Source organism: Gekko japonicus, unplaced genomic scaffold, assembly GCF_001447785.1.
Source record: "Gekko japonicus isolate JY-2015 unplaced genomic scaffold, Gekko_japonicus_V1.1 scaffold648, whole genome shotgun sequence".
Taxonomy (NCBI): Eukaryota; Metazoa; Chordata; class Lepidosauria; order Squamata; family Gekkonidae; genus Gekko; species Gekko japonicus.
In genome coordinates this window covers 35903-54391 of record NW_015169193.1, presented here as the reverse complement: position 1 = coordinate 54391, position 18489 = coordinate 35903, and the positions used below count along the sequence as shown (strand labels likewise).

Here is an 18489-nt window from a genome sequence, read left to right as displayed (position 1 = left end):
CTAGATGAAGTAGTCAAAGTGCCAATGATATCCTGGATGCAAGACTTTGGTTACAACATTGACATAGATGAATGGTCCAAAATATGGAAAGTTATACAATATACACAAGCAATACCATACAAAGAAAGCATATATAAGATGTTCTATAGGTGGCACTGGTCACCAGATAAGATAGCTAAGTGTTATGAAAAAAATTCAAAAAATTGTTGGAAATGTAAACATAGTGTGGCCACATTATATCACATGTGGTGGAGGTGTAGTGTGACACAAAAATACTGGCATAAAATATGGACTCTTATACTGGAAAGTCTAGATATAGATTTACCTTTGTGTCCGGAAATCTATTTGTTAAATATATTACCAGACAATTGTAATAAAATAGATCAATATGTAATAACATATATGCTAACATCAGCTCGTATGATATTTGCTAAATATTGGAAACAAGAAAAAATCCCTTCAAGAGAAGAATGGGTACATAGAATGTTGGATATAGCCGAGATGGACATTTAACATTATGTATACAAGCTAAAGACGAGGATGTGTTTAATAAGAGATGGCATAGGTTTTATAAATGGTTAGAAAAGAACTATCAAAATAGACTCATGATAATTTGAAATCTGTAATGTTTGCGAGGCATCTGTTATGTATGATGTAAAAAGTTATAAATAAAAAGTGGGGAAAAAATTTGATTAAATATGAATTTTATCCAAAAAGCGCTGAACAAACTTGTCACACATGCAGGAGCCAATAATAATTACACTGAAATTAGTTTTTCATAGATTGGAAATTTAAATAATTATTTGGAAATTTAAATAATTATTTAGAATTAAATAGTATCAAACATCACATTCAGTTTGAAGCACATTGTGCAATCAGTTTTAGGTCCCCGGTGTCTTGTAGAATCATTGCCCCTGGTCTTAAATTCTCAGCAGTACCGACTTAGGCAGAACTTGGCATTCTGTCAGGATTCAAAAGTTTCCATTGTTCCTGCAAAAATGCCTTGCTTGAATTTTTTTTTACTTTTTTAATTGGATGTCACTCCAGTAAAGTCTAGATGGCAGACTTGCTGACTAAACATCTGAAATGGCTGTTCTTGTAATAAAGAAGGGGTATCAATGCTGACGTTCACTTACAGGGTTTTTCTGTTTCTCACTGCAGGATATTTTGTCAAATCCAATCTTTTCAATAGTAGGCAATTGTACTATAGGAGCACTTATTGAGTTGAACCAAAGGGCAGAGCAATTTTGTGAACATATTCAATCCCCTGAAAAAGCAACCCCCTTTTGGCTGACTTGAGGAGAGGCATGGAAAGTTGGCAGGGGACAGCTGGGCCAGTGCTTCCTGTTGCGCTGTGGTGAAAACACCACACTGTAGGATGACAAGGAATGTTGCCCTGTTCCCTTTTTCTCTCCTCTCCCCCATTCACAGTGAATGTGACATTGCCCATAGCCAAATCTGATCAGCCTTGTGATGTAATCATGCTAGCTATGTGGTCTCTGATTGTTCAGGATCATGTAGTTAGCAAGAGTATCATTTTTTACCAGTGCTGCTGAAGTCGATGAATAGGTGCAAGAATGATAAGCTTGGTGGGGGGGATTAATTTTTCTAGTGAACAAGTGCATATCTGACGTTTGTGTGTAAACTGGTAACCATCCTCTATTCTACCTTTTTCAAGTACCTTCCAAAGAGTAACGTCGTTTTATGCTGGGTAAACTTGTGAAAAACAATTATTATTCTCTTTGCCCAAAACAGAATCATAGAACAGGGGTTTTCTGTGACACAACAAGTGTTTTCTTAAATGACTTTTAGTTTCGGTACACAAGATAATTGTATTTGTAAATGGGAAAGCCTAATTTAGACGTGAAAGGCTGCAGTTGTGATGCACTGTTATGTCAAGAACCGTCTGTTATTCTCAATGGAATCAACCTATCAAGGGAAGTAAAGTTGCATTATAATCAAAATTGCTAAAGTACTTGGCCCACTTCATTTTTTACAGCATTAAATGTATGTTGCTGATTAGAGCAGTTTCTGCTAAAAGCAGCTTACTGGCATTGTCACTAAGAATGACAGAGTGTTCTGAATGTAAAATTGTGTAAGTTATGGAATAACTGTTTTTAATAAGTAGAGTTAACCAATATCGCTTAAACTTCAATAGCAAACTCCTTTACTAAAATTTTGAACAGTATTCTGATAGCTTTTTGGCTGTAAATTCTTTATAACATGAAATGACTTTAAGTGCTTGTGAGTGATGATTCACACATATGATACAATTACTTCTGTTGTATAGTACAGTGATTGAAATGGTTCGCACAAGCTTGTTGTGGAATTTGACCCTGAGCCATAGCCAAGAACTAAAATCCAACTTTTGTTAATGGCAGCCGCTAGTGAAACCAGAACATTTAATACATATTCCCAGCTGTCCTGTTGCCCTCCCTCTTAGGTTACTGGGTACAAATCTTCATTTAAAATCTCCGTCCATTCTCATACCAACAAAACCTTGTAAGCTGTGATTGCTTTAGCTTATAACATTCATAAATACAAATGGAGCTAAACTCTTAGCCAAGATTTTTAATTTTTTTCTTGCAGCCCATTCGGAACTTGAAGTATTCCCCCTTTAAAAAGGCTTTGTTGGGCAGTGTCTCTGACAGTGGGACTGTCACTCTGTGGGATGTAAACAGTCAAAGCCCATATCATATATTTGAAAATGCTCATAAAGCTCCCGCGTATGAAATTTGTTTTTCTCCAATCAGTGAGCTGCTACTTGTAACTGTAGGCCTGGATAAAAGAATAATTCTGTATGACACTGCAAGTAAAAAGTAAGTATATGTCTCCCCAAACATTTACTGAGATTACATTTAGTCTCTTTTAATTGTACAAGCAAGCTGAAGTACTTAGGGTTTCTTTACAAAAATGATTAGGATTAAAACTTTAATGTGCCAAAAAAATCAATGCTGTGAAAATTATAAAGTGTCTACAATATCTAGGGATCTAGTAGAATTTTAGCTATTAGGATAGTTACCTTCTGTCTATCCAAACAAAAACAGCTATGACTCACTTGCTGATAGGTATGTTAAAACTGCTACAGTGCTTCTCCAGAAATTGGTATGTATGTAGTCAAAGACAGCTAGATTACTAGGAGAACTTGAAAATAAAACATTTTAACATTTAGTGGTCAAAACTTGGGAAATTAACTTTACTACATAGTAGAAGCTGGTGCTCAAGACTAGAGCAAGCCAAGCCACACAGGAAACAGACTGCAGGAGTCTCATTTCCTGTCCACCCTTTGAACCAGCTTGAAGTTTGAGGCTGAGGTTGGTTAGGGGTTCCTGTAGTTGAAAGAGTGCATCTGTGCTTGAAGAATGCAAGCTCCTACTAATATTATACCTATTACGTGCACATTTCTGAACTGCAGAATTAATAATTTTGTATGAATTTGGCCCAGAGAGATGTGGTTTCAGTGATGAAACTAACTGAATGACCCATGTCTGGTCATTTTGTATCCTACCTCACAGTTCTTGTGAGGATAAAATGTATACCCCAATGAACTCATGGAAGGCTAGGACAAAAAATAAATGTTTTGAAAACTCTATGTAAAACTATATATTTTCTTCAACATTTTTCTATGTAACATGAAGGCAGTTGCGGACATTGGTAGCAGAATCTCCTCTGACTGCAGTAGACTTCATGCCTGAAGGAACTACCCTTGCAATTGGATCTTCTCGTGGAAAGATTTACCATTATGATCTTAGAAAACTGACAGCACCTGTAAAGTCAGTCAGTGCTCACAGAACCTCTGTGAAATGTATAGCACTGCAGTACTGTAGTAGCTTTTCAAAGGTAAGACATTTTTTGTGCATAAAGGACTCAAATCTAGAGTACAAAACAATCCAAAGCAAGCTGAAGAGCACAAGAAACCTTTAAAATGACGACTGTAATGTTCTCATACACTGGGATGAGAACATGCCAGGAAGTCCTCAGGTTAGCCCGCACCCTCCCTCCTCTGCTATGGGCTGGATACTTTCTAGTCTGGAACTAACCCCAGTTTGTTTTGATGTCCATGATTAGTTAAAAAACATGCCTGTAGGTCTGGATTCTGAACCGTGGTTTAATCTGCATCTAAAACCCTGGTAAACTGCAATTTGCTAAAAAAAACAACCCATTTTGATGTCACAATGAATAGCTCTTCATTTTAAACCAGGAAGTTTTCACTCTGTGTGCATGATGGAAGGACGGAAAGAAATCATAATCCTATGGACTTCCTGGTTTGTTCTCAACACGATCTGTTTGTGACTGATTTGTTACTGGCATCTGAGTGTACCTAGTTAAGGTTTAAGTACTGTACTGGCTCTATATCATAAAATAGCGTAGTTTTCATTCTAGAGAGTGATTCATATTTTGGACTTTTGATGGCTTGCTCTCTATTTAGAATTTTTATAAGCCATCCTTTTAAATGGAAAGGCAGGGTATACATTTCACAGACTTGAAAAATAGTGCTTGTCCTTGATGTTAGAGTCATCAGCAGTGTTACAGGAAGAAATGCAAATCTCTTTTTCTTTCAATGAATATTTTTGACATATTTCTCTTACAGCCTAGTCTCAAAACATCTTCAAATAAACAGGTAAACAAAAGATCTGATATCAAAATGGCAAATAGCACTGCAGGACATCAGAATGCTGGTATGATCAAAGCTGTTTCTTCTAATATACCTGCTACATTCTTGCCCCAGTCTACGCCGATGGTGGAGAGTAAAGGAATAGATACCATTCAGGATAAATCAGGTAAAGCATTAATGCCAGTGAACCCGCAGAACTACGGAGCTTTAAGAAATACTTAATTGGTCTTTATAAAATGCTGAAATTCTTGTGCCCCAGTTAATAAAAAAGGATGGTATGTTGGTAGAATTTTTTTTTAAGTCTGGTCATCATCACTTATACATATAGAGCCCTTGGACCCCATCAGCCAAAATGGCATTCTTCTCAATGTAAGGAGAAAATCAGTGTTCCATTCTGCCCTATTTAATGTTAACTTTAACAATTCCTGAAATCTGTGTTCTTCTAGTTTCAATGTTGAAAACTGTCAAAATTGGCAAAGCTGCTATGAGGATGGGGTGAGTTTGCCTCCTGGAGTGTGGCCGTGCCTGTTGTTGGCAGCTCTGGTCATGCCCCTTGGGAGGCTGTTCTGTGTTTTGGAAGGCCCAATGAAGCAGTATTAATGGCTGTCACTGCTTTGGCGCTGAGTTCAGATTTCTGACCTGTGCCCTTCTTTTAGTGTTGACACCCTGCTTTTGTCTTCCTGGATATAGAGCTGCTGATTTAGAATGGTTGGTCAAAGTGTCTCTTCAGTCCACAGAAGAAGTGATAGTTTGTTCCTACCATACAGAACATTTTCTTGTAAAACGTCTTGTCTTAATTGGTGGTTTTCTATGGAACTGGAGTTTTACCAACACTGGTAAAACTGGGGCCGGTACTATTTTCAGTTACAAAACAATATTTGTGGAACAACCTTTAATGTTGTCACTCAGCCTGAATGCTCTGGCCTTTTCGTAATGTGTATACAAGTATACAAGTTTCAGATAATGAAACTGAAGCTCAAATACTTTGGCCACCAAATGAGAAGGGAGCACTCACTGGAGAAGACCCTGATGCTGGGAAAGATTGAAGGTCAAAGAAGACGGGGACGGCAAAGGATGAGATGGTTAGACAGTGTCATAGATGCAACGAATATGAAATTGAGCAAACTTCAGAGGACGGTGGAAAACAGAAGGGCCTGGCGAGATCTTGTCCATGGGGTCGCGAAGAATCGGACTCGACTGTGCGACTGAACAACAACAAAAATACAAGTTATGTGACAAATTTACCCAAAGCTTTCTTACTAAATTGAAGTAATCAGGTTAATGTGTCTTGAATTATAGAAAAAGCTTCAACATGTGCATTTTCACTTCTTTATGGGGAAAGATGGGGGGGGGGGGTTGTATCCGACACAATGAAACATCCCTTACTAGTACTTACTGCTAGGTTTAGAGCTTGTGCGGTGTAGTGCCAGACTAGGAGACCCAGTTTAGAATCCCTACTCTGCCATGGAAACTTGCTGAGTGACCTTGGTTCCGTCACTCTCTCAGCCCAGCCCTCCTCACAGAGTGGTTGTGGGGATAAAATGGAGAAGGGCAGAATGTTGAATGCCACCTTGGGTCTGCACTGGAGGGGAATGTGGGGCATAAATGAAGTAAATAAAATTAAGGAAGATTAGTTTTGTAGTAGTTCTGGGAATGTGGATGATGATCATCAGTAATTCTTATTGCCTACATTACTGATGTGATTGCCATAACAAGGTTTTCATTTTTATCTATTTTCAAATTGATATTTGTAAAAGCAGTAACTCTTGTTTGCATTCCAATCTAAACCATGTTTGTTGAGAAGAATTTCTCATTGGTTTCAGTAGGATTTATTTCCAAGTAAACATTTGTAGCCTTTAAAGATATTCTTTTTCTCATATGTACGCCTGATAGGTGTTGAATTGTGTCATTATCTTTGTTGTAGGATTCTTCAATTTACAGAAGTTATTTTGTTTGCAGAAGTGGCTAGTGCTGATAATCTAAAACAATTTTTGAAAAAAAGGCATTGCTGTTAAAACAAGACATTTATTCAAGAAAATGGATGTGTTCCTTTTTTCTAGGAGTTCCTCGCAGCAGCAGTTTGGATGTAATTCCTTCCAAAGAAATTGATCAAGGGAATACTTCTAATCTAACTAATTTTGAAGATGTGGGGAGAAATAGTTTAGGTGACTTGTTTTCTCCCCTTCGAGATGGTAAGTAGTATCTGCATAGAGACTTCGCAGTTACTAGTGAGAACCTTTTCCATAGTCTTAGCACAGTCTTCTGTTGCACCCTACATTTAAGCTATGGAATACTTACAATGTTTCTAACAGCGTGGAGTGTATATTGAAGCATTATCATCTTTTTCTTGATTTAGAAGGCAATAGCCTTGAAGGTCTTTTTCATTGTTAGATGCACAAGATCATTTCTGCACAGATGTGCACCCACGTGAACAATAGAGATGATTTGCCCCAGTCAGATTCATGGAAGGCAACTCTTAGGATGTGGTTGTGTGGGAGAAAGGTCACCTGGGAACTCTTCTGGCAGCTCTGAATCAGGCAAGATGTGTACACAGCTCTAAAGTGGTGCGCTGGTAGGGAACCCTTTCATATTTTTAAGATGCTTTATATGAAAGAGCTATTCTGAGAAGCTTTTTAAGTGGAGAGAACTGTTGAGAGAGCCAGAATGCTGGTGACACTTTTAACATTTTAGAAAAACTCATTTTGCTGCTTTTATTTAAGAAGCCACAAAATTTGGAAGCAGTCTTAGAATTTCTCCCAGATATTAACTGCTGAATTTCACATTGTTAGCAGAACTCATGGGAGCATTGTAAATCTTCCTGCTGCTGCCATTTTCTTCATTTTCTGTATTAATGCCAAAATACCACCTGTGAAGAACAGTCCCTGTAGGGATTGAGGAAATGCCAGCTGTAAACGAGCCTAAGAAAATATCCCCCAATATAAAGGCAGTGCTATCAGCCATATGCCTTACTTTCTACCCAACGATGCATTAAGTGTTGAGTTGCGAATGTTTTTGAGCCTTGCAGCTAATGACCTGGGGGGTGGGGTGGGTGGGTGGGTGTCCCTCCCTCATCCTCAACCCTTCTGCCAGCTTCCAGGACTTCCATGGATCCCAGGAGCTTCTCAGCCAAGGTATCAGTGCTGCTGCCATATTGCTGCCACATGGTCACCATATTGGGCTGTGCACACAGCTTTTTCTTCAGGGTTTTAATCTCCTGAAAGCAGGCAGCATAGAACCAGTCATGAACGCAGCAGCCTAATGTGTGTCTGCACTCTCTCCGTCTCTCCCACTAGCAAGAGATTATTGTAAAGTCTTTCTCCTTGTGAGCTGCGTACGGCTTGTGAAATCTGCTTGTTTGCAGCTCCGTTCCAACTCCCTACATACTTCCTCTAACTTGAAACAAGCTTTCTTTCTCATGCTATCTACTGAGAAGGCGTTGGGTTCTTGCCTATGGATTTTTTTACTGATGGAATAGGGGAGGGCGGGTGACCTTGCCAGACCTTGCCCTTTTTCACTGCTGCTCCCAGCCTGCATTTGCATTTGTCAGTTGCCCACCCAACTCTATCAGCATTGCCTCTTGGGGGCTCACAGAAGGTGGCTGGGAGAAGGGGAAGTGTGGAAAGATCTGCTTCCAGCAGCATCTCTAGCATGTGGCCTCTGTCAGAATGTGATGTGTGCACTGTCAGTGAGAGCTCAGTCATCTCCTAATAACCTCAGACACCGCTTCAAAATTTTGAATGAATGCAGCAAGCCAGCCCTGCATCTCATGTGGCAGCACAATAACTCTCGAGTCCTTCTTTATATTAAAATGACACAGCCTGTCTTTCTAAAATTTGACATTCCTTGAGAATAAGAATGTGTAAACCATGTTCTGGCAGGGATTCTCCACTCTGATCTCCAGCATCCTCAGGTACCTAGCCAGGAACATGAATGGCTGTGGAGACTTTTCAGCACCCTCATTGTGTGGTTATGTGGTTATGTGAAGTGACAGTGTTGCACAGGACAGGACCAGGTTTGTTTGCTGAGCTGGGAATAAGAAGATAACAGTCGGCCTCAGTATGGCTAGAAAGGTCTCTGGTTGTTCAGGTCTTTTGTGTATAAAGTGTATAAAAAAATACAACGTATCAGCTTTTGCCCTCTCTCACCTCCCTCCCCTCCTTACTGAAGCATCCATTCCATGTGGTTTTGGTCCACCTGGGTTCCATGATCCCGGCACATCCTCAAAAGGGGTTCCTTCATCCTGTTTTACCAATGGGGGAAAAGGATACAGCACATTGTCTGTTTATGCTCTAAACACTTTAATTCCCCCCCCCCTAGTGTGCACTTTCAAAATAATTATATTTTGGTTCTCAGTTCTACACTTCATGTCCTAGTAACAGTGTCCCTCGTGCATACAGAATTGTTACTTAAAATGATGAAGTCCCTAGGCTTTACCTTCTCGGTTTAAAAACTTGAACAGCAAAGGGCTAAAACCCAATGCCTCCCCCCAAAACATGTAAAACTATGATTTCAAGTTCTACCTACATAGGTTATCTTTCTTTTACAGTGTGTTTTATTGTTTTGATTTCTTGTAGATGTTGCAGCTTGTAAAACAAGTGAAGATGCTTCAGGAAAGGGTGACGGTAAGCACTTCTTGTAATATACTTTTTATTGAAGCAGTAATAGTAGCTCAGTGGAGCCAGCCTGATGCTAAACAGGTATGCTGCAGCTTGAAATGTGATCAGGGAGTAGCAGTAAGTCAGATTGCTTAAAGGAAAGCTTTTTTATAATAATTAATGTGCTGTGCATGTTAAATTTGTTTTCTAAGAGTATCTTGTATATTAGCATTGCAAGAAATATGTGTTTTTTCATTTGTCTTCCAGGTTTGGATTTTCAGTCTTACCTTTCAAGTTTGGATTTTCTTTCTCAATTCAACACATTTCCTTCAAGAAAAATCCCAGCAGGGTCTGCCTCGCAAATAGTACATTCTAGTCCACTTAATGTGTTTGTTGGCTCACCTATTAAAGAGGAGGATGAGAATCCAAATCTGGATCTTGATGCTAGGAAATCAAATCTTGGAAGACAGGAGTTGAGAGAACACTTGAAACAGGTACCTTATGGTGCTTACTGTGAGTGACTCATAACATCTGTCCTGGTTTTTGTTTTCTTTGTCTGGTTTTTGCCGCATACCAGTGGAATGCAGGGGTGCTACAGATGTAGCATGTCCTGATGTTCTAACCCCAAGTTACCATTCAGCTTTTTCTTCCTTGCCTATACATTCTGCCCTTCCTTTCACTTGCACAGCTAGCTATAGTCAGCGTTACACCTGCCCTAGGTGTTTGTACTACCAATGTTTAGCACAAAAATACAGTTTGCAACCATAGCTGGAAGCATGCTTCCAAGCAGCGCTTTGGCACTGATATGGTTAGCAAAAATACTTGTGTAGATTATTTATTTATTTATTCAATTTATACCCTGCCCTCCCTGCCAAGACAGGTTCAGGGTGGGGAGGGCGGGGTATAAATTGAATGCTGACTATAATGAGTCGTGAAAATGAGGGAATGGGCAGGTGGATGAACTCATTGCAAGGAGGTACCTGGAGTGGCATGTGATGTTATTTCTTAACCATAGGAGATGAGGATACCCGTGTTGGCCCACTGATAACCAAAGCCTAATCATGCTGCCTAACAAGGAGTTTTCTTTTCTTACCTCTCAGTATGTAGAATGTTGTTGTATTTGATAAATACTTGGCTCTCAATCTGTAGTTATCCTAGGATAAGAACATGAGGAAAAGCCCTGCTGGATCTGGTCAAAGTATCCAGTACTGGTGGCCAGCCACATGCCTTGTGGAAATCAGTGTGGAATTTTTGTATTTTAAGACTGTAGAGCTGTATATCTAAGCAATGGACCAAGGAACCTTACCTGGTCAGATCAGTCTTAAGGAAGCTCCACACTCAATTCAACTGAAGTTTAGAGTATCCTTTTTATATGCTCTCTGCACTTCCTGTAGCTTATGTGACTGGTAACAGCCCCACCCAGGCTCTTCCTACAAGCCTGTGGGGGGGGGGGAGTGTTTACAGAGGGTGCATAAAGGGATTCTGCTGAAACAATAGCTTAATGGGGTCAGAGAGCTTCCCAGAGCTCTGCTGCTTCCAGTACTCAGAGCTGGTCTGTGTGGGTTAGCTCAGAAACTACAACATTTTCTGAAGCTTTGTGCTTTGGGAGTATTGCACAATTCAGTCTGCATTGTATTCACCCTGAAATGATTGGAAGAAGCAGAGAAACGCGCTTTGAGTTTTGTGCCATTTACTTTGCTGTTTGATTTTAAAATCTTGGCTGCATTGATGTTGCAAACTTTCACATGAAACTTGAAGCTCAATTTTTTTTAGCTGTGCTCTCCTTCAAACCAGGATAGACTAGGAGTGTGCAATCAGCATAAACCGAGCAGAAAAAATATCCAAAAATACCTTATTGGTATTTTGAGGGTATTTTTTCAGCCAGTTAGCCAGTAGGCTACTTATCTGGCTATCCAAAAATATTTTCCAGATTTTTCGGGTCTGTTGGATAGTTGCATTTAAAGGGTCTCCAAGCACTTTAAAATGCCTTTGGAGTTCACGCGCTGCGGAGTTGCACAGCTTGGAGAAAGCATTTAAAGGGACAGCGATCCATTTAAATTCCTTTTCCCACCTCCATTGGAAACAACGGTGGATTGGGGCACCTTCCTCTTGGGCCCATAGATTTGGACCCTCTGGTCCAATGTTTTTGAAACTTGGGTTTGGGGTTTTTTTTAGGAGAAGCACCAACAACTATGCTGCAAATTTGGTGCCTCTACCTCAAAAAACAGCCCCTCCCCAAGCCCCAGTTACCCCCAGATCGGTTGTCCATTATAGCCTATGGAGACCATTAACTATAATGGTCCCCATAGAGTATAATGGAGCCGGAAAAAATGGGCAAACCTGAGTATTTCCCAAATTGATTGTTGATTTTAATTTGTATTTTTGTATGTTTTATCCTGTTGTAGATTGCCCAGAGCTCTTGTGTACGCAGGGATGGGGTGATTCAGAAATTTAATAACTAATAAATATGAATACCATACCAGTATTGGGATTTGGGAATATCGGGAAATACCGATATTTTTCAGAGTCAGTATACCTGAAGCTGAAAAATACTGATTCTTTTGTACACCCCTCGTATGGACTCATTTGTCACTTTAAAGAGAGATTATGTTGTGTGTATAACATTCAGATGATTACATTTATACTGCATCTAGGAGCGCTATAGACTTTTGTATAAAGGGTTTTAATGACAATATAAGCAGAATGCATGCTATTACCAGTAGTGTGGGTTTGAATGCCTGAAGAGTTCCAACACATGACAGGCTGTATCTTTTATTCTTTCAGTAGGCTAGTGGGGTGCATCTTTTTGTGAGCTCAGTGACAGTCTGTCTGTAACAAGTTGTGCTGTCTTGATTTCTCCCTTTCCCCATTCTTTTTTTTTTAAAAATACTGGGTTCTAGCTATTAGTTACTGAGGATTTTTCTCCTCTTACAAGTTGAGCTCCTCGAGTGCTGATTCTGGAAGTCTAAGTAGTCCCCCACTGGTCAATATAGTCAAGAGTTCTGATTCCAGAGAGAGATTTAGTAAGAACATTCAGGGACAACTGACATACGAATCACCCATGAATGGTACTACCTCAGCAAGTAAGTTAAATACTACTTTTTGTCAAAGTAAGCTAGCCAATGACTTTCTTTGTTTATATAAAGTACTTATATCCCGAGTGTCAGTTCAAGGAGTTTCCAAGATGGCTAATAAATATGGTATGCAATGTCCATAGTTGGGGGTGGGGGGAAGATCCCTGGTGAATTGGGGTTGCTGGTTAGCAAAACTTTCCCCCGCTTGCTGCTGAGGGAGTGGGCTGGTGCCCATCCGAGTTGCTGAGTTGGGTGCCAGTTAACTAATCTTTTACACTATAATTTTGTGTGTCATATAATAATCATATTCTATCTTGGGTTCCTGCTATCATGGAACTGAAGGCTGCATGCACAAGAGTTTCCAGGATTCTCTCATTCAGGCACAGAGTAAAGCCACATTTGCTCAGCTTCCATGTGCTTTCCAGCCAGACTCTGCAACCCTTGACTTAAATGGAGTATAATTTTTTTTTAAATTAACTGAATGTTCTTGGCCTGACGCCCGAAAGAAATAAAGTAGGCACCAGATAACTGTATCTAGGTGGTTCTTCCTTTCTGCTTCTGCAGCCCATTCAGATGATCTCTGGAAGATCATTCCTAGGGATGCAGGGTCCATATGGAGGAACAGCAGAGGGTTACTGGGCTACAGTGAAGTGGAGGAAAGGGGTAAGATTGCCCTTCATTCCTTTTGTGTGAGTGCAACTGTGCTGACACAACATAGTAGAAGGCAGTTTCACTTTCTTTCCCTTCTTCCTGCAGCTCCCCTAAACCATGGAGCTATTTCTCCACACAGGAATTACCTTTCTGGAAGTCATAAGGGGCTTAAGGAGCAGAGAGGAATGCAAGGAAAGTAGCATTCTAGGGATATATTATTGGATAGAAGCTACTGTTCTTCATCACTTGGCAAATCCAGATGAGTTGAAATCACTTGACTGAGTGCTTTGGTGTGCCCCTGATACCTGTTTATGTACTAGTTGTCAGGTTCCCTTTTCTTGCCCTGTGTTCTTCTTTCCTTACTTACATAGGTCCAAAGATAACTTCTACAGTAGCTGCAGGAGTTGCGAATTCACTGTCTGAAAAAATAGTAGATACTATTGGAAGCGGCAGATTGAATGCACCTTTATCATCAGTTCAAATTCATTTTATTCAGAATATGATACAAGAAACTCTGGAGGATTTCAGGTAAATAATGTTGAATGGACATTTTGACTATATTTTAATCAGCTTATTACTTTGAGCTTTAACTTGGCATCAGTCAGTGCAGGATTTATAAACCTTTAGAATGCTACTGTAGTGGTGCAGTTCTCTTATAAGTGCCATTATAAAAGAAGCAGACACTGGAGCAGGTGGCAAACATTTCAATTTGAATAGCTCACTTACTACTAAAGTGTGTTGTATTCTTTTCCAGTTCACTTGCATGGACTTAGCAGCCTTCTGTATTGCAGTCTAATATACTGAACTTGCTGTCTTCATAGTCAGGGAGTGCTGCCTTTAGAAGATGCCCCTGTAAAACTCCAGAATTGCAGTGGTACGTGCACTCAGAGCTTCATGTGGAAGTTCTTGTGCCAGATACAGTTTGTTTTTGTTATATTGTTAAGGAAGATTTGTTGGAGCCACCACAGATCCAGATCCCCAATTATGTTAATTTTGAAGTTACCAACCAGGGAGGGCTTTTTCAGAGATGGGACATACTGAAGCTTGTGCAGAATGTGCCCCTCTGCTCACACTGGTTTTAGCAGTCTAAGTGTAGGAACCACAGCATCCTATCCCTTGAGTAGGAGGCATGTGGCCAAAATCAGCCTCTGCAGGGCACGATGTTTACCTCCTTCATGGTAACACTCATGTACTGCAGAGTCACAACCCCACTCCATCTCCTGCTGGTGAGGACAGAGATGCTCCTATTTCTGATGGCTACATTCAAAGTAAGAACTTTTAAATGTTACCCCAGGGTAGGTGGGTAGAGGAGGCAGGGAGCAGGGCAGGTGAAGAATCAGGGGTGTTGTGTTGTATCCTGCAGTGACAATCTGTGAATCATCAGATAAACTTTCCCTCTAAAGTGCTTGATGGCAGCTGAGTCCTTACTAGTGTTGTGTGGACCTCTGCAGTTCTGATAAGCCTAAAAAAAATCATAGGGTTACTAGAAAAAGGACTAGCAGCCCCACATCAGGGTTAGATTTTAAAAAGTGGACATGTCCTGCTTTCCAGCATTCTTTGTTTCTGCTCCAGGAAAGCAGAGTGGCCAGTGTTTTAAGTAAAACAGATCAGATTTTTGCTTGTGATAAACACTACTTCTGTTCTCACAAAGCGAGATCTTTGTGATATTTTTTTCTATCCTTTCTTAACAAAAACATTTTGTGTAATACATCTGTGATTCTAGCATAATTCAGCACTATTCAATTCAGGATGTAAGCTAGTCCAGGAACTCTCTTTTGAATATGGTTCTGACAATTTTCATCCATCCTTGAAAGCTCGTTTCACAGCCACAGTAGTAGATTGAAAACAGAGGTTTGGGTTGTCTCCTAATTGAGCAAACTTGATCAACCAAAGAGTAAAAACTTACAGGGGCACCTGTGGGTTCATGATGTGAAGCCTGTATTGTAAAATGTATTTTTGTTTGCTTCCTTAGGGAAGCTTGTCATCGCGACATTGTGAATCTGCAAGTGGAGATGATCAAGCAGTTTCATACACAGCTGGTATGTATAAAAATGTAAAGTAGTAGGGGTGTTGTGGTATGTGACTCAGCTCAGTCATTTAAATAAAAAAATTCGCCATGTATTGTATGTGACTCAGCTCAGTCATTTGAATAAAAATCTTTCCTATGTATTGCATAGCTTGGTTTTCTAGAGATCTCAGAAGAACAATAAGAAGCAATAATCTGTTTGCTAAGATTGTATCATTTCAGGCTAAAGAAAACTGAAGGTCCCCTTTGAGCTGTCTGAAATTGACTATTCTGTCTGGTTCTTATGCAGGTGCAAGATAGCTTTGTTTGAAATAAGAGAGCAATAAAGGGTATATAGGGTGAAGGGGAAAACTAGTGGTTGAGACAGTAGTTCAGCCATCCTACAGTGGGGGACAGTGCATTTACAAAAGCTGTATAGATTTTCTTTCTGTGCAGGAATTACTGTAACTTCTGACCATCTTGATGCTTGGGCTGGGATTTCAGTGAAAAATGCAAACAACCAGATCTGGGAATTGTAAGGTTTTTCCTCTAATAATAATAATTTTTCTGTTCCTTTTTTCTTTCTAGAATGAAATGCATGCCTTACTTGAAAGATACTCTATAAATGAAAGCTTAGTAACTGAAATTGAGAGATTACGTGAAGAAAATAAGAGACTGCAGGCCCACTTCTGACAAGTCCCTCTTCATGCCAGGAAAATTAGCTGAACTCGATCATTGTGCTTGATGAGGGATCGTACTGTCATCTGGTCAACACTGAATTACTGTAAATTTTACTCAGCATTAAGGAACTTTTAAAAATGGTAGAAAAGATACTAGGTAACAGATTAATACAGAAAAAAATATGCACTAATGTTTTGTATCAGTATTTTCATTGGTAAACTTGAAATACATTGGTTGTATAAAAGTATCTAACAGGAGCAACGTTGTTAACCAGAATTTTAGCTGTATACGAAGTGCCTTTTTATTAATGGGAAACTGAACAGGAAATGTATTTTCTATAAAAATTTATCTACCTTCCCCATTTCCTGATAATTTTTTTTCAAAATGTCATCTATTTTTGTGGTGAAGTCTTTCTAAGAGTCATGTATTCTTTTTGGCTGGAAAACACTCTTATGTCTGGCCTGACAGGAGGGATGCTCTTTGCCACTGACTTTTTCCTATGTTGCTTTGTAAGTACAGAGTGCAATTTTAGGAATTTTTTTTGTTACAACTGAGTTACATATTAGTCTGCATAAGTACATAATTTAATGGCACACTGATTAACTTAGAGTTAATAAATAGAATTTGGACTTTGGTATCTTTTGAGTAAATATACTTGGCTAATAATATTATCATATTAATGGGTTTCAGTATGATTCTCAAGATGTTCTTCTGGCAGAAACGTGGTTGTCTTCCATGGGAGTATTCACCGAAGCCAAGTTGAAAAACATAAGCATCACTGCCTTCCCGCAAATCTGTCTGAAAGGATGTATTTATTGTCTTCTACCCCTTTATGACTGGTTTATGTCTCTTGTCAAAGTGGAATACCAAATTGATAAAGTTTGTCTTGCCATATTTTCCTTTTTAACTGCATTTTGTAAGTAATGGACATAAACCATTACTGCTGTAAATGCTGTTGTTGACTTTATCGGGCTTTACTGGACTATTTTTTCCCCATTATGAATCGACACTCAATGGTTTCCCTTGAGGCAGATATCCATGTGCAGCTTGTTCAGATAATAGACAAAGCTTTGTAAAAAGGGAAGAGAGGTTAGCCTAGGCTTAGATTATGTTTTGAACTATTTAAGACTCTAGATTTCATTTGAAACTATCCCTCAAACTGACTGGAAAAACATATTTTGAGAAATTTTTATGAATCTAACCTAAGAAACAGCTTTCCAATCATTGAAGTTTTTGCCTCAGGGAAGAATCTAGATAGAGACCTCTAATCATTTCTAATACTCAGCTTCCTCACATGGCTAATCAGCAGCATCACAATGAGGAAAAGACTTTAGGTTTGGATCATGTTATTAGCTTTTAATCTCTTCTAGCCATTTGAATAAGCACAAAAATATGCAGCCCACAACTTGCTGTCGTCTCTTAACCATCAGAGGGTAACATAACATGAGTGAAAGACTGCGTTGCCACTTTCATTGCAACATAACATGTTTTTTGTACAAATAGCAGAATATTGATAATTAAATTTATAAACAAACATTATTGGTTTTAAGTTCTGTTACTAAAAGAAAATGCTGTATGGTTTGCTTTGGTATTACTGAAGGGGAAAATATCTTAGTGCAGCTTATGGTATTGTCCTTGAATAAACAGTGGCCACAAAATGCTTACAATGGGCTAAATCTTTTAACAATCACTCAGTGTAGGCCATGCTCTGGAAACCTATATGGCCAGCTGTCTGAGTGCAGGGGATCCATCTTCCTTCATTTCCTCCCAGAAGTCCCACAATGCTTGACAAGTCTGAGTTTCCATAGTGATTTGTGTAGTGCATGGAACTGTTTTTAGGTGGTAGAAAGTGGAAAGCTCTGGCATGTATATGTGAGCTCTAGGGAACTTTCTGAATAGTGGACCCATCATTCAGGTGGCTGTCTAAAGCTCAGATAAATTAGCATTGATTTAACTGTGAGATTAGAAGAATGCTAAGGTATTTCATCTGTAGAGATAGCTGTAACATGCCGAGTAAGATGGGAATTTGCAGGTTTCTGACCAAGCCTGGGCTTTTGGGGGCTCTGACCCCTTTCTTAAAGGCACAGCCCCACAAGAGTTTCTCCTGTAAATGCTTTTTTCAATCATTTAAAAACATTTTTAAAGGCATGGGCTCCTTTAAGCAGAGTGGGGTACTGTAGCTGACTAATTCCCACACTTAGCAAAGGAGTTGGAGTAGGTAACCTCTAGGATCCCTTCTAACTCTGTGTCAAGAAACTGGTCTCCTTTAAGAGAGTCTTTCTGCCTAAGTGTTAGCTTTCTTATAGAAGTCATCACCCCCACCTCCCAGCTTGTTATCAGAACTGCTGCTTGGCTGGCAGAAGTGATTCACTTGCAGCAGCTGAGAACTGTCATTTAAAGTGGTTGACAGCTTGCAATTTAGAGATCTATCCTGGTAACAGCTTTCTATTGGCTAATTGGTTTTTCTTTCTGCACTGAGAACTTCAGCCCCACCAGAAAAAAAATTGCCCCACAAGTTTCTGACATACCTGATCCTGCCATTGGTTTGAATTGTAAAATAAAATTCCCTTTTCAAAAGCAAAACATTGAAATCATTGATTTTCTTTTGTGTAATAAGATAGTGGGGATGTTTGTTTCCTCTACCAGACTCTAGGGTTGCTTCTGCATTTGGGTTGGCAGGTGGAGGTACCTAACAGATCAGTATAGCAACTCTAGTGAAATAGCATCTGATGAAAACTAGTTGGGCTTCCCATTCTTAAAACTGTAGGGAATATTTTCAATGAGAACCATCTGAATTCTCCTTATGCTATTAAAGCAATATCTCAGTGACGAACTAGGATCTGGAGGGCTCAGCTTCAAAATCCCCCC

At 39.5% G+C, this 18489-nt stretch overlaps 1 protein-coding gene across 2 annotated transcripts in view; it reads left to right on the top strand.

The window, feature by feature from the left end:
- Nucleotides 1-17708, top strand: part of NEDD1 (neural precursor cell expressed, developmentally down-regulated 1) — a 33948-nt gene extending 16240 nt beyond the window's left edge. For both annotated transcript variants that reach the window (XM_015416277.1, XM_015416278.1), the window contains exons 6-15: nt 2590-2819; nt 3639-3840; nt 4592-4781; nt 6676-6807; nt 9190-9237; nt 9478-9704; nt 12146-12293; nt 13307-13463; nt 14908-14974; nt 15529-17708. In XM_015416277.1, coding sequence (XP_015271763.1) covers nt 2590-2819; nt 3639-3840; nt 4592-4781; nt 6676-6807; nt 9190-9237; nt 9478-9704; nt 12146-12293; nt 13307-13463; nt 14908-14974; nt 15529-15633 — 1506 coding nt within the window. In that variant the 3' untranslated portion in view covers nt 15634-17708. The remainder of the gene's footprint in view (nt 1-2589; nt 2820-3638; nt 3841-4591; nt 4782-6675; nt 6808-9189; nt 9238-9477; nt 9705-12145; nt 12294-13306; nt 13464-14907; nt 14975-15528) is intronic.
- Nucleotides 17709-18489: the final 781 nt, after the last annotated feature.